We start from the raw sequence: 16534 nt of genomic DNA, 5'->3' as shown, positions 1-16534 counted from the left end.
ATACAGCAAATGGATACCTTGTGCTGGGAGCTATATATATGCTGGTAGAACACCTCAGTAACACACAACACATGCAGCTAGTCCCATGGAAATAATCATGCCTTCCTCTTCAGTTTCAACTCAACTCATAGATGTACATTTAGAGAATAACGTGCAACGAGGTCATATGGGTTATCTGTCCTGAGTGAATAAATTTCCTAAATCCTGAGCCTTTAGCGAGCATTGCATGATTCACAAGGGACATATAATCCTTAATCCAGAGTTTCCAGTAGGTTGTTCCATAAACAGTAAACTATGTTTATAACAAACTGGCCGATATCACAAACTTATTTTTTAGTCCCATTTGTTGTATATATATATGCTGTATATATGCTTATAACGAACTACGGTTATTATGAATTAAATTTCGTGGTCCCTTCTTCCCACTGTAGTGTACTGTATTACTCATTGAGATTATAAGAGAAAATGAAGAAAACCATATGAAATGACAACCCCACCGAGAAACTTCACTGAAGGCAGCCACTTGTTCAGATGATGTCATGGTATCAATTTGAGACATCATGAACAATGGATGACATCATAAATGGATGACATCATAAAAAAACACTAAACTTCAACCATCAAGATATTGAGTAAATAAGCCATTTCCGACCATATGAGCAACTGCCCAAATCACAACTTCAAGTGGGAAAACACCCAAATCCTCTCCAACAACGTCACTCAAAGGAAACTAGCAGAAGCAGTCCAGATTCGCCGCCACAAGCCTTCTATCAACAGAGAACTTGGCTATTCATCCCATCTGCCTATCTGTACTATGAACGCATCCAGCAGTAGTTTTTCCAGTCATTCCACCTAGTAATTTAATCTGGCTAAAGTGGCTTCCTCATTGTGTTCTCTGTCCATCATATTGCAATATTATCCTTTTGTTGTTTTCAGTTGACCAACTCATGTTAATCCCTCACATGTATCACAATTGTTGTTTAACTCTTAATCATTCACCTGCCATATATACTTCTGTACCTTGTTCATTGGTCAGTCTTGCCTGACAACAGTATATGGATCAATACTGAAACAGTGTCTACAGCTAGGGCAGTGTCTGTGACAGGACAGTGTCCACAGCTTGGCAGTGTCTGAGGCTGGACAGTGTCTGTGGCTGGACAGTCTCTACAGCGTGGCAGTGTCTGTGACTGGACAGTGTCTACAGCTTGGCAGGGTCTGAGGCTGGATAGTGTCTGTGGCTAGACAGTGTCTACAGCGTGGCGGTGTCTGTGACAGGACGGTGTCCGCAGCTTAGCAGTGTCTGAGGCTGGACAGTGTCTGTGGCTGGACAGTGTCTACAGCTTGGCAGTGTCTGTGGCTGGACAGTGTCTATGACAGAACAGTGTCCACAGCTTGGCAGTGTCTGTGGCTGGACAGTGTCTGTGGCTGGACAGTGTCTACAGCTTGGCAGTGTCTGTGGCTTGACAGTGTCTGTGTCTGAGGCAGTGTCTGTGACAGGGCAGTGTCCACAGCTTGGCAGCGTCTGTGGCTGGACAGTGTCTATAGCTTGGCAGTGTCTGTGGCTGGACAGTGTCTACAGCTTGGCAGTGTCTGTGGCTGGACAGTGTCTACAGCTTGGCAGTGTCTGAGGCTTGATGGTGTCTACAGCTTGGCAGTGTCTGTGGCAGTGTCTGTGGCTGGACAGTGTCTACAGCTCGGCAGTTGTGGCTGGACAGTGTATATAGCTTGGCAGTGTCTGTGGCTGGACAGTGTCTATAGCTTGGCAGTCTCTGTGGATGGAGAGTGTCTATAGCTTGGCAGTGTCTACAGCTTGGCAGTGTCTGTGGCAGTGTCTGTGGCTGGAAAGTGTCTACAACTTGGCAGTGTCTGTGGCTGGACAGTGTCTACAGCTTGGCAGTGTCTGTGGCTGGACAGTCTCTTTAGTTTAAACCATGTATAACAGGTATGTATGATGTACTCATAAGTCATGTCAAAAAATATCTTTATGTGAAATCAAAAATAAACAAAATAATAAGTATGAGTAATGTCCTCAGGAGACTGTGATACTTATTTTAAGAAACCTCCTTTAAACGCCAAGGGCTGCCATTGCAATAACTAGCAGCACTACAATGCAAGCAGTAATGAGGAAAATAAACCACCAGAACGAAGTGATGTGAGTAAAAAGCATGGCCTGTCATGGCATCAAGGCATCACTCATCCACCTGCCAGCAAACAACCTTTTTGACTGCGATATATAATTACAACCAGTACATGTTGTTGAATAAATTCAGAATACTTTACCAGAAATAGACAGTAATGCAGTTTCCCCTGAAATCAATAGTTTCAATTCAATTGATGCTGCATGTTTTCTGCACCTGAGACTGATCTAAGTAGATCACAGAGGCCAGGGAATGGGTGTTTGATGTGGCTTGTCATGTAGTAGGGAAATGATAATCTAATGAATTGTGAATTAACAGTGTTTGTGCCTGACAGACCAATTGCTGTCAGCATGGCAACTTGTTCAATGATTATACTTTCTTCATGGCAAACTCATTTCATTGAAACAACAATAATAACAACAATAAAGATAATAACAACAATGATAATAATAATAATGATGATGATGATGATGATGGTGATAATAATAATAATAATAATAATAATAATAATAATAATAAGGATAAAATATGAGGATAAATTATGATAATAACAGCATCAAAACTGATCAGTTATTAAAAACAATGCAATTTATCATAGTACAACAATTATAAAACATGATAGCAAATTATTACAGTCACCAGCCTACAGCTGCACCAAAGGATAAAAAGGACTAAGTTAAACACTTCAATCACTAAATGCATAGCACATTGAATTCACTGTTGACAAGAATAATACAAAAAAAAAGGGTTAAACATTTTTTTTCTAAATCAACAAACTGTCCAGATATCAAATTGATGTTTGATTTTTTTTTTAAGGTAATATCTTCAAATATTCTCAAAACTTCTTAAGTGTGTAATATACATAACAAAAAACAAAACGCCCTCTCAGGCACTCAAGGCGCTACATTGTTACACTAGTCAATTGATCAGTGTGCACTTTTGTTTGGTTGGTTATTTGCATGTCATGTGAAGATTTCGGGTTAGAATTGGTCTTCAGCAACCTAATTGCTTGTCCTAAGAGGCGATGAACGGGATCGGGAGGTCAGACTTGCTGACTTTGTTGATGCAAGTATCCCAATCATAATAGATCTATGCTGGATTGTCTTGTCCAGATTTGATTATTTACAGACGGCCATCATATAGTTGGAATATTGCCGAGAGTGTTATGAAGAAAAAACAAATAACTTCACTTGATTTTGGACCAGTGTGTGGACCATGTGCCACCATATATATAACTGTACCATGATGCACAGACAAGAAGGAAAGCCATGGAAATAAAAGCGACAAAACCCTTTCCATATTCTCAAGAAATCTCTTTGAAAAGCAGAGTATATTGTACTATTCTGACTATATCACTAGAATGTGTTTATGAATCACTATCAAATAGCGATGATATCAGGTGTTCGTGAAAAGGTGAGTTTATCCTGCCCAACCAGTGTCGACTGCCCAAAACACATGCAACGGAAGGTCAATTGATATCCCGTTCGTTCATTTAGATGCACTGCAGGATTTGCAAAGTATTTGTATTGTCAACTGGGCATCTACAGATATTTTCCCAATTTGTTCATGCTTCAAATCAAGGTGCTCATGTAATTTGAAGCATTTAGTGAGGTAAGGCTGTTTCAAATCACTATAGATCTTGATTATTGATCTGATCATCTTGACAGGGGGCTGCGATTTTGTTTGAAACAAATGCAAGTATTAAGATATATGACTCGAAATAGTCACTGGTGGCGCTACCATCGAGCCATGAGATTCCAGCAAGGGTAGAAACTGGAATTTTAATGTCAATAAACTTCCTTGCCTTGGGGAGATACAGAATTTGTTGCTATATGTGAAACATATCGTTTTCATTGGTTCATCAGTTCTGAAAATTGATATGTATCATATATAATTCCTGTGTGTCAATAACGCTGAGTGAGTGAGGGAATTGGTTTAACGCCGCCTTGAGCGGTATTTCAGTTATACCACGGCATGTCAGCTTGACGTGGGAGGAAAGACTGAAGTGATGCAGGCTGTGGATGTTTCCCCAGTTGGTGAGACCCTGATGAGCAAAACAAGGATTAAAAGGCTAACCGTTTCTACATATTTACATGGTTTACATATTATTGGTTAACCTGTCAGTAAGGGAAGTATTATTTATATTTGGGTAACTCAATATGTTCTCATTTTATTTTGCATAAAGTTGAGTCTCTTTAGGAGGAAGGATAAATGCTAATAATGTTTAAAGTGCAGGATGTTTACATTTCCAGTAGACTGTACCAATTTACTCTTGTTTGCATTTCTTACAGTAACAGATAAAATTTGGTGACATTTCTAACAGTACCAATTTACTCTTGTTTACATTTCTGACAGTACCAATATAATCTTGTTTACATTTCTGACAGTAAGAATATAATCTTGTTTACATTTCTGACATTAACAATATAATCTTGTTTACTTTTCTTATATCAAGAGAAAAACATATTTTCTTTATAGTTATATCATGTTATTTTCCTATAAAAAATAGACACAATAGAGCATTAGGCAAATAAAAATAAATAAAACTATGTATAAATTTCTGTATGTAATTTTTTTTTTATGTTTATCATTTTTTGTTCTGAATCTGTAAAAGTTATGTCGCATGATCTGCATATCAGGGTTTCAAATCAACGATCTGTGTATCCTGGCACAACAAAGCAATGGAACTCTGCACTGCAAAAAGCAGGGGCCTAGATAACCAGGTCACCCTTGTCTCCATTCAGTCGTGAGGTGTCCTGGAATGATACACAACGTGCCTCAAAGTCACTGACTGCACCATGCATTATACCAGGAACCAGCCATTAGTCAGCTCAGCTCAAGTAAATGTGTATGTTAAGTTTCCTGTACTCTGGCTTCTGAAGGTAAGGAAGTCTCCTAACTTCCATCACATTCCTCTGCCCTGCTGTAAAGCCGACATAGCTATTGGCTTAGGAAACGAATATCCCAGTCAGTTTCAAGGAGGAACATCTCTACATATTCCTGGTAATTGAAGAAGTAAATGATATCATGCATGTGTAAATGGCGCCATCAGAAGATGCTTCACCATTAACACAGCTCTCATGCAAAGGAGGTTCTCAAGTCATACATCTTTAGGAATTTTAAGCATGTTAAGAGACCTAAAATATTTTCAAACCCGTAAGGAATATTTTCCCCAAAAGTACAAATATGACATGTTATAAACGGTTTAAGAAAATAGAAATGCATGTACCTTTTATTCAATTAACTATAAGTCCCATATGCAATTACCAATAAGTCCCACAGATTTTTCAGAAAACTATTACCAATAGACCACGGCTCCATAGTTGCACTTTGGTAGGAAAATATAATTTTGATACCTAAAGTAAATAAATGTTAAGTTTATTATTGTCCCTTTCTATCAGTTAAACCTTTGTAGTGAGGTCGCGCTGATGTTGTTGAAGTGGTTTCAGAGCAAGGAATTCACTGGCCATTCTAAACAAATATATGGTCGCACATGGGTAAGAAAATATAATTTTGATACCTAAAGTACTAAAATAGATGTAAGTTTATTATTGTCCCTTCCTATCAGTTAAACCTTTATGGTGACGTCGCGCTGATGTTGTTGAAGTGGTTTCAGAGACAGGAATTCACTGGCCATTCTAAATATACAAAAGCAAATCTGACGCAACTATAAGTCATTATGCAAAATTATAAAGAAATTATATGTCAACCATAACATAGTTTAAGTCGGAAAAAATCACTTGAATTTCTTGATTCGGGAAGTAGAACCCACAGAATTTCATGATTTCTCCATTATGTAATAAAAAATGCAGGTTAAAAATACCTGAAAGACCACCCCTGAAATGGATGGTCCCTCAAATTTGAAATGTGGAACCACAACTGTCCGGAATCAGTTTAATTGATATCCTGGGTACATCCTGACTAAACCCAAGTAACTGCTGAGATAATTCCACCTGCATCCTTGGTGACTGGAGTCAGCATTGTAGAGCAAGCAAGTTTAAGGATGCCAACAGAATATCAATTTGTTCCCCACTGAGACCATAACACTATTTCCCAGCCTGATCAATTACCACCTGTCACCTGCACATTTATGTAGATGCTATGTGAAGATGCAGGAATGCTGTGTGCCAATTACAGACAACTTTGGCAAGTCAGGCATTTACCTTGGGCTATATTTGTGGTTTTGTGGGGATTCATGGTTCATACAGAAATGAAACACTAAAATTTGAGGCCTTTCTAAGGCTTTTCAAGGCTTTTTTAGTTGGATTATTTGCCTTAGACTGTCAATATATTTTTTAAATCAAGCTTTCTGTTAAGTCATTAGACATAACATGCAGCATGAAAATCACACATTTTTCAAGATTTACTTTCACAACCAACGAATAAAATAAAATAAGTCTGTCATGAATTTTAATACTTTTATAAACAAGTATATGTCAAGTTGTACAAATTCAAAGCTTTTTAAGCCATTTTGGCTTTTCAAGGTTGACACTAAAAATCAAGGCTTATCAAGAGGGACCTTAACGTTCAAGGCCTCTTCATGTATGTATCTTGTAATAGATTTTAGGGGTTCTTATATGAGTTATTAAGAAGGTAATCCAAGGATGATCCAAGTATGAGATGGGTAACTGAGCGAGAATGATTTTACACTACTTTTCACAATATTCCTGCAATATCACCACTGGCTTTCCATAATGTACCCATGAGGGGAATAGAACCCAGGCGGTTGCCCTCCTGGATTTTTTATAGAAAACATTTTTCCTTGTGAAAGTTAACTTGAATAAAAAAATGAATAATCTTATTTGCCCCCCGTAAAAAAAAGTTAACTACTGCCTTGAGAAGTTGTTACTTGATTGATTGTCCAAACAGATTGTATTTCTTATTAGAACAGAAATGCCAGAAATCTTACGTACATGTTTCAATTGAATTGGCTTTGCTTAGTACACAGTCGGTGTATCTTTTGCATCCAATAGTATTCATAATCCAAAATTTGCACATGGGCTGGTAGTCCAAATTTACTACATGGGTACCCAAACAACTATTACCCAACCCTATCCGGTTCCCCACTGTATCAAGCTGGGTAGTAAATGTTAAACTGTTTTACCGGAACCCTGGCAAAAAGTATTTAGAAATAGTATAAAACAATCTGATCATGCATATACACTGAAGTTGACTGAAGCTTCATCTTTACTCAAACATATAAAAGTCAGAAGGAATACATGCATAGTCAGAAAGAAAAGCCATCATTGTACCAGAACCATGGAATTTTATTGTTATTGTCTTTAAACAATATACCACATGACTGACCATGTAGACCATGTCTCTGTCCTGCCTGCGCCAGATCGCCTTGCCAGCTGAGCATAACTTGCCCTCGACTACATATCAAGAAACATCCTATTTCAAGAGCAGTGGGACTAGTAAATGCTTGATGATGCATCTTCGTCACACCGGAACATGGCCACCGATCCATTTAGACGCCTCTTCTGACCAGCATTGGTTGGTGGCAAGTAATATAGTTTGTTTTGTTTTTTTAATATATTTTTTTCAATTCAGTAGACATAAATGTAACACTGGGGTATATAAGTATAAGTTTGTTTGGGGTATATAAGTGTAGCAATTCATAGAATCTTAAAACATGGTCAGATATGGGTATGTACAAATATTGGATTGACTGAGAAATTATGTTAAGTAGGCTGGTAATGCCTTCCATTTTCTGTCAAATATATTGATACTACTATATTTCATTGCAATAAATGTTTCTATTTAACATACATCTTTCAATATTTCTATGAAGAAAGGAAAGCATAATGGAGTTTTCTTAATGCTTGACCGGTGAATGTATTTTTTTGCAAGTAATATAGTTGGTGCAAGTGTCCTTGAATGTCTGCACATCCTGCATCAGACTTCAGCATTATTTATCAGGCTACACCAATTTGTTTTCTTGTTTTATTGATGAGTGGATGAGTTTTGCAAAATTAAAGATATAAGAAGAGCAAGAATGTCATGTTTGAAAAATGTATTTTTTGGAGTAAAATATCATTCATACTTATCCTCATACTCATATCTTATACTCATACTAATTGCTCATCTCTCTCTTTTCTGAAAGGTAGTGGAAATATCTTGAACTGTGTTTCCAGCGAACAGCTCTCCCAAATGGACCTCCTGAACTGCACATGCGCACTGGAACCACGTGACCAAGCAGTTTTTTGTTTGAACTTTACTTCTAACATTTTATTGAAGCGCTTTTTAGGAAATTAAAGTGACATTTTTATACCCACACCAATTTACTCTTCTACATTTCTGACAGTAATAGCTTACACATTAACATTTCTGACAGTAATAACTTACATATCTACATTTCTGACAGCACCAATTTACTCTTGTTTACATTTCTGACAGCACCAATTTACACATTTACATTTCTTTAGTACCAATTTACTCTTGTTTACATTTCTGACAGAAAGATATAAGAAGAGCAAGAATGTCAAAAGTGAATCTTTTGGAGTAAAATATCATTTATACTTATCCTCCTACTCGTATCTTATACTCATACTAATTGCTTATCTCTCTCTTTTCCAAAAGTTAGTGGAATGTTCCTGAACTGTGTTTCCAGAGAACAGAAAAAACAGCTCTCCCAAATGGACCTCCTGAACTGCACCTGCGCACTGGAACCACCTGACCAAGCCGTTTTTTGTTTGAACTTTACTTCTAGCATTTAATTCAAGAGCGTTTTAGGAAATTAAAGTGACAACATTTTTATACCGTCTCCCAGAATCAAGTAGTGGTTAAATTATCGCAAAAAACTCACTGAAATCATCTAAACGATGTTTTCAACTTTGGGTGCATTGCTTTGAGATATAAGTTCTAAAGATGTTACCTGTGCTGTTAAGGTTCTGAGTAGGACCAGAATCCTTGGTTAAGCTCAGCTCAGGGGGTTCTACTTAAGGCCCCAATGACTGGTGTTTCAGGTAACCTGACCATCCCTACCCACTGCTTTACTTGTGACCTAATAGTTTTCATCACAGCAGGAGACAGCCATCAAGAAACACATTCGGGGCAAAATTTGGATGCTTCTGCATATTATCATTGCTGCAGCTACTTGGCCGACAAGCTCGAGAAACATTCAGCTAACCTCATTTCTAAACTAACCATCAATGTTAACCATTATTAAAAGATCTTAAATAAAAAAAACAATAAGACCTACTGACCCTTTTCTGTGGAGCCATGTTACCTGAAACTCAAGTGCTTTATTGGGTGGTCAGGCTTGCTGACTTGGTTGATGCATGTCATCGATCCCAATCGCGTGGATGTCAATGATGTCAATCACTGGATCGTCTGGTCCAGACTCGATTATTTACAGACCGCCGTCATATAGCTGGAATATTGCTGAGTTCGGCATTAAAGAAGAAACAAACTTTATTTGGGATCTGAACATACAGCAGGAAAAACTGTTCAAAATAAGGCAGAAAGTGAGTTGTTTTCAAGTTACAGGTCACTCCAAACAATATCCTTGGAAGGAAGGATGGACGGAAGGATGGACGGAATACCTTGGAATAACTATATACCCCCCCCCATTAAGGTCAGGGGTACAATAAAAACTCTTGGGCAGTATTCACAAACATCAAGCATCTTTAATCATGTTCTTCAGCATACAAGATCACAATAACACCTTGGCTATGGAGAACATTAACAGCATTATGTTACAGCTGAACATTTACAAATATCAATGAATGACAAGACTTAAGTGAGTGAGTAAGTTGGGCTTAATGCTGTTGTGAACAGCGTCCCAGTAATATCAGCGTGTAAACTTAATTAATGCTGGCGGAAAGCCTAAAGTGACACAGGTCTCAGACGTTTACCACTTTGGAGAAACACATGAGCATGGGTATGGTGCTCACAAACCTTTAAATATAATTCGGGTGAACCGGGATTCGAACCCATGATCGTAGGTTTCTGGTGTGTCCAAGGGACGCAAGTGCTCAGTGAATTGTGGTGCCTAAATAGACGACTGGGTCCCCTTTCCCCCTCCCAGAAGACTTGAATATACCAGGTTTTCAAAATAGACTAAACTATACAATAACAACATGATCACAGTTACTTTTACCCTTGAGTATACCTTACCTTCATGTGACTACACACTTGAATGTGATATTTACCCCCCATTCTGGAGCGAACAGGGGCCCACAAACTTGGTCATGACATCTTTGTATTTGTAATTTGCAATAAATGATTAATTGACATAATTATTTATCATCCAAACCTGGCTTCCATGGGAGATATCGCTTGGTGAGGTCAAATGATATCATCTAGGACATATCGCTACAGTGAATTGCATCACCATGCTTTTGAGATCATTTTGGTGTCATTTGTTACCATGCTGTCACAATCAAATGACATCACCAACCTTTTTCCCATTGAGTGAGTGAGTGAGTACAGTTTGATGCCGCTTTTAGCAATATTCCAGCAATATCACGGCATGGGACACCAGCAATGGACTTACTCATTGTCCCCCACATGGGGAATCAAACCCGGGTCCGGGTGTAATGAGTGAATGCTTTAACCACTAGGCAACCCCACCGCCCCTCTTTGCCATTAAAACTGGTTAGCTGTAATTTTTACACTCCAGACACTGGTTATCCCAGTTTACAAAGTTGGAAGAATGATTTTGGATGATAAATAGAATCTCATCCTCTGTGACCTTAATAGCAAATATGTCAACTCTCATCAAAGAAATCTCAAAATTCCATGGCAAACCTTGGCGTTTTAAAATTAAAAAAAACTTTTATCGTCTTGTGTTGATATATTTGATATCATAAGATACTTGGCATTCTTTGTATATCCCTGTCATTCCAGTTATGTTTGTTTGTTTGCTTGATTGTTTGTTTGTTGTAACGCCGCACTCAGCAATATTCCAGCTATATGACGTCGGTATAAATAATAGAGTCTGGGCCAGACAATCCAGTGATTGACATTATGAGCATCAATCCACACAATTGGGATCAATGTAATTCCTGTTATGGTACACATTATTTTATACAAAACATGGACAAATTAGCGATACAGTAATCACCTGAATACCTTTGCCCTTGTGATCTACTGGTGTTTCACCAGAAAATAACCAATATTTATTACTCAAGTGATTTGATCACAATGATTATAAGAATAAAATCTGAACCTCTATAGACCTAACAATACAATAATGTGGAGTTATGTTTCTCCCTGAAAGACTCATGTGATGAATATAGTCCACCAGTGTGGTGTCTGATGGTAGTGAGGACTTGAAGGGGATCAGAACAAGTACAAGTTATTTTGTTTGATATGTCTTGGGCCCATCCTGAATATGACTGTAGTGTATTGAGCGCCTTGCTGTATTGTGGTTTATTGTGTGAAATGAGGAGGCCAGCTTGGGCCCATACTGAATCTGACTGTAGTGTGGTTTATAGTGGGAAATGAGGAGGTCAGCTTGGGCCATACTGAATCTGACTGTAGTGTGGTTTATTGTGTGAAATGAGGAGGCCAGCTTGGGCCCATACTGAATCTGACTGTAGTGTGGTTTATTGTGTGAAATGAGGAGGCCAGCTTGGGCCCATACTGAATCTGACTGCAGTGTGGTTAATTGTGTGAAATGAGGAGACCAGCTTGGGCCCATACTAAATCTGACTGTAGTGTGGTTTATTGTGTGAAATGAGGAGGTCAGCTTGGGCCATACTGAATCTGACTGTAGTGTGGTTAATTGTGTGAAATGAGGAGACCAGCTTGGGCCCATACTGAATCTGACTGTAGTGTGGTTTATAGTGTGAAATGAGGAGGTCAGCTTGGGCCCATATTGAACTGACTTGAACAATAGTTGATGAGATTCAGGCTGGGGCTTATCAATGATTGAACAGATCCTAAATGCAACTTATCAATAGTTGATGAGATTCAGGCTGCAACTTATCAATAGTTGATGAGATTCAGGCTGCAACTTATCAATGTTAGACCAGATTCAGATTGCAATGCATCAATTCTTTATCACATCCAAATAGACTCATTTCAATATTTTACCTGATCCACATACAAACATTTTCACGTCAAATTATTTTCAGAGAATGTGTGCAGTGTTATTCATCACAAATGTATTGAACATTTATATTGCCCCAAGACAACTAATCAATACTACAAAGTGATAAATTATCTACATTTTATTTTCCGATTATCCCAGCTTCAGTGAGGTCACTAGAAGGTCATCAAAGGACAGGATCAGGAAATAATGTACCATATTTGTCATAATAAGCACCTTGGGTGCTTAGAACAATGACAAGGGGGTAGCTTTTTAAAACCATACACAACGAGTTAAATCTGTTTTCAGAGATTGACTTAGTTCAAACGGTGATAAAACTAAAACCTTTCATGTAAGTTACAATTCACTGCTGTCTACGGTAAAAAGCATCCATAAAATAAACAAGAAAATATTGACTGTCTTGTAAAGTTTGGGTCTTTGTAGGGCCCCCCATAAAGATTGCTTACAGAAGCTTATTGGAGCAAGGTGCTTAATATGGCGAATACGGTAGATATATTACTGTCAACACAACTGTTGTCCCACATTGTTCCACCGTACAGCCAGCCTCTCCAACAGAGCTATTGTGAAGTTCATCTTGCTTGTTGTGTCTCCAACAGAGCTATTGTGAAGTTCATCTTGCTTGTTGTGTCTCCAACAGAGCTATTGTGAAGTTCATCTTGCTTGTTGTGTCTCCAACAGAGCTATTATGAAGTTCATCTTACTTGTTGTGTCTCCAACATTGCTATTGTGAAGTTCATCTTACTTGTTGTGTCTCCAACAGTGCTATTGTGAAGTTCATCTTGCTTGTTGTGTCTCCAACAGAGCTATTATGAAGTTCATCTTACTTGTTGTGTCTCCAACAGAGCTATTGTGAAGTTCATCTTACTTGTTGTGTCTCCAACATTGCTATTGTGAAGTTCATCTTACTTGTTGTGTCTCCAACATTGCTATTGTGAAGTTCATCTTGCTTGTTGTGTCTCCAACAGAGCTATTGTGAAGTTCATCTTACTTGTTGTGTCTCCAACAGTGTTATTGTGAAGTTCATCTTACTTGTTGTGTCTCCAACAGTGCTATTGTGAAGTTCATCTTGCTTGTTGTGAAGTTGATTGGGAGCTTTTGCAGAATAAATGTCCATAAACACATCCCCTCTATATTGCAAACTGCACAGCATGGATGCTATAATTTTTGTTTAAATTCTAAATTTCCACTTTCTCGACTGTTTCAAACTTTAAAAAAATAACAAAACACATACATCTCTATCACTGTGGCCAACCATCATCCCTTGTTGGCTATCTTTGTCTTACTGCAGATATTTTGATCACACAGTCATTTTGATTAAATATACATCTCAATACATTCGAAGGTGTGCTTAGTTTCACGTATAGTCACATTAACATCATCTTGAAGCCGTTTACCTCAGACCCTGCACAGAACAGACACATTTTTTTAAAAGTGTACAGAACAGACACGTTTCTTGAAAAGTGTACACCTCACACCATAAAACAAAACAGGCATGTTTCTTGAAAACTGTACACCTCATACCATATTGAGAACAGACACATGTTCTCAGGAAACAAAACCACAAAATCCTAAATCAATGTTCTCCTCTTTTGGAGTCCAGACCCTTGATTCCGTTTAGGGCATTATCACATAAAACTTTCAGCAAATCAATCAACAGGATCTATTTCTCTGCTATGGTAATAAAATTGACGTTCATATCATTGGTTGTCTTGCATCCTACACAGGCACAGTCCAAACTGTGGGCATAGAATATCTCATTGATTCCTTGTCGGAATTCTTGACTCATCACCAGATAGATGAAGAACTTGAGGAACGCGTTGCTGAAACCCAGCCAGAGGAAATAGAAGTGCAAGAGACCAGGGGACAAGCCAGCGTAGTTAGTACTCACTTCATAAAGACGAAGGATGCAAAACGGCAACCAGCAAAAAGAATACACAAGAGAAATTACAAAGTTGATATGATAGTTCCATGGCCGCGTTTTCCTATCTCGGAACACTCTCTCATATAAGTGGATATTGCCCTTGAAGGCTTTGGTAAAAAGATATGCATTTGTTACAATAAGTGTTATGACAGCAGGGCCGGTTACTAATAGGCCAGCAGTTATGAAGTATGCTTGCTGGTTTTTGGCATCGACAATGCAAACAAAGGCTTCGGCATAATACTTGGCCTTCTTGAGAGAAAACAATGGAGGACAACTGAAGCAGAATGCTGCCACCCATGCAAATCCGATCCAACACAAGGAGCGTGGTGTTGACATCATGATGTCGTAACGTTCGGGTTTCCGCACGGCGACATAGTGATCGACATTAATCCAAGCCATTGAGTAGAGTCCGGCGATGAGGAAGATGGCCACAAGGTACGCTTCGATGCAACAGAAGATGTCATTCTGAAAAACCCACTCTTTGTACAAGGAGTTGAATATTGCAAACGGAGTGACAAACAATCCAAGGAAGAGGTCGCTGAGGATGAGGGAGTACAAGAAGCACTTGTTGACATTTCTAAATGACTCGGTCCAGCATGCTACCATCAGGATCAAACAGTTGAGGCAGATGATGGCAAGAGTGAGGAATATTGTCACAAAAGTCTCGAAGGTGAACACTGCTTCAGACATCACGAAGCTCTGTCCGCTCCGGTGGGAAATAAACCCGTCACCTCAGTGAAGGGAGAAATATGTGCAGAGCATCCTCGGTTTCAACAGAACACAGCTTTACTAATTGACAAATTAATCTGACACTTTCAAATGTCAGACAACAGCAATTAGTTTCTGAGCCCAAGGCAACAGCTTCATGGTCTGTGTTTCTGTGCTGTCCAACGTAACAGATGTGAGAAATAATTATGTAAACTCACAACTGAAACATTATAAATAGGATGAATTATTCCCACAAAATGAATTCTTCAGGTTTGCATATTACAGTTTATACATGACTCTACTTCAATTTGTATAAATCCACTCAAAATGGCTTCTGAATAAAACGATGGTTCACTGATATTTCTTAGCTTAATCCAAATACCATGAAAGTTTCTGGTGATGACAAAGTATCAAAAAGCAGATATTGGTCCACCTCTTGAATATGATTCACATATCAATCCTGTCAATCATTCACATATCCTGTTTATCACTTGTTCAATCATCAATCCTTGAATCCACTTCTTCGATAATTAACACATATATTCCTTGAATCATTCACTCCCAAAATTGATGAATTATCTCTTCATCTGGAAGGTCTTCTCACCATCTGCAATTGATAAGGTCATAACTATAACCTGTTATCAATAATTAATCACTCATAAATCACATGATAGCCATGAACAGCCAACATTCCTATGAATAAAATTAAAATGATTTGACATAATTGGTTAACATGATAAAATGATTTGTTTCCATCACTTTATTCTTATGGATTATGGTATATTTTGATTAGATTTCCTGTTACCACACACATAAATAACAGTAATATATATAGTGAGACACATTGAATACGGATCTTCGATTGGGATATGGATATGAGCAAAAAAAATAAATCTTTTCTGATTTTGAGGTAAAGTTGATTAAGCAATGTCAATGTGTTTTATTATACTATGGTATCGGTCAGTGCTATTACATTGACACAGCTTCTGTGTACAAACATCATGTGTTACATAAATAATACATTTCCAGTTAAGTTACATGCACTCTTTGAATATATTAATTCAAATTTTCAGTTACTCAAATCATGTATCAGTTCAGCATAAGTACAGTTTGCTAATAATACAACTGGACAACAACTGATACCTATGCTTAGGTAAATCATTCTGAAACATGATGTTCAGCCGTTCTAAATCTAGAGGACTAAGTGTGTGCACCAACAAGAACAGAAATATTGAGGATCTTGGTCAATGGTACAAGGCACTTAAAACAAACCTTAAACAAAGTTCACCTGACGACAAACCCAACAAAGTTCATCTGATAACAAACCCAACAAAGTTCATCTGATAACAAACCCAACAAAGTTCACCTTACAACAAAGTTCACCTTACAACAAAGTTCACCTGACAACAAAGTTCAACTTACAACAGAGTTCACCTGACAACAAACCCAAGAAAGTTCACCTGACAACAAAGTTCACCTGACAACAAACCCAAGAAAGTTAACCTGACAACAAAGTTCACCTGACAACAAACCCAACAAAGTTCACCTGATAACAAACCCAACAAAGTTCACCTTACAACAAAGTTCACCTGACAACAAAGTTCACCTGACAACAAAGTTCAACTTACAACAGAGTTCACCTGACAACAAACCCAACAAAGTTCACCTGACAACAAACCCAACAAAGTTCACCTTACAACAAACCCA

The 16534-nt window shown here is 38.1% G+C and overlaps 2 protein-coding genes across 5 annotated transcripts in view; both read right to left on the bottom strand.

The window, feature by feature from the left end:
* Positions 1–16534, bottom strand: part of LOC139459630 (dipeptidyl peptidase 2-like) — a 105618-nt gene that overhangs the window by 32080 nt on the left and 57004 nt on the right. The window lies entirely within an intron of this gene.
* LOC139459631 (probable G-protein coupled receptor 21) overlaps positions 9746–16534 on the bottom strand; it is a 51960-nt gene continuing 45171 nt past the window's right edge. For all 4 annotated transcript variants that reach the window (XM_071241216.1, XM_071241214.1, XM_071241215.1 and 1 more), the window contains exon 2: positions 9746–15434. In XM_071241216.1, coding sequence (XP_071097317.1) covers positions 13859–14809 — 951 coding nt within the window. In that variant the 5' untranslated portion in view covers positions 14810–15434 and the 3' untranslated portion in view covers positions 9746–13858. The remainder of the gene's footprint in view (positions 15435–16534) is intronic.

This window comes from Haliotis cracherodii, unplaced genomic scaffold (genome assembly GCF_022045235.1).
Source record: "Haliotis cracherodii isolate W230 unplaced genomic scaffold, xgHalCrac1.p SCAF_13, whole genome shotgun sequence".
Taxonomy (NCBI): domain Eukaryota; kingdom Metazoa; phylum Mollusca; class Gastropoda; order Lepetellida; family Haliotidae; genus Haliotis; species Haliotis cracherodii.
The sequence above is the reverse complement of the archived record's forward strand: the minus strand, read 5'-3'. Positions and strand labels throughout refer to the sequence as shown.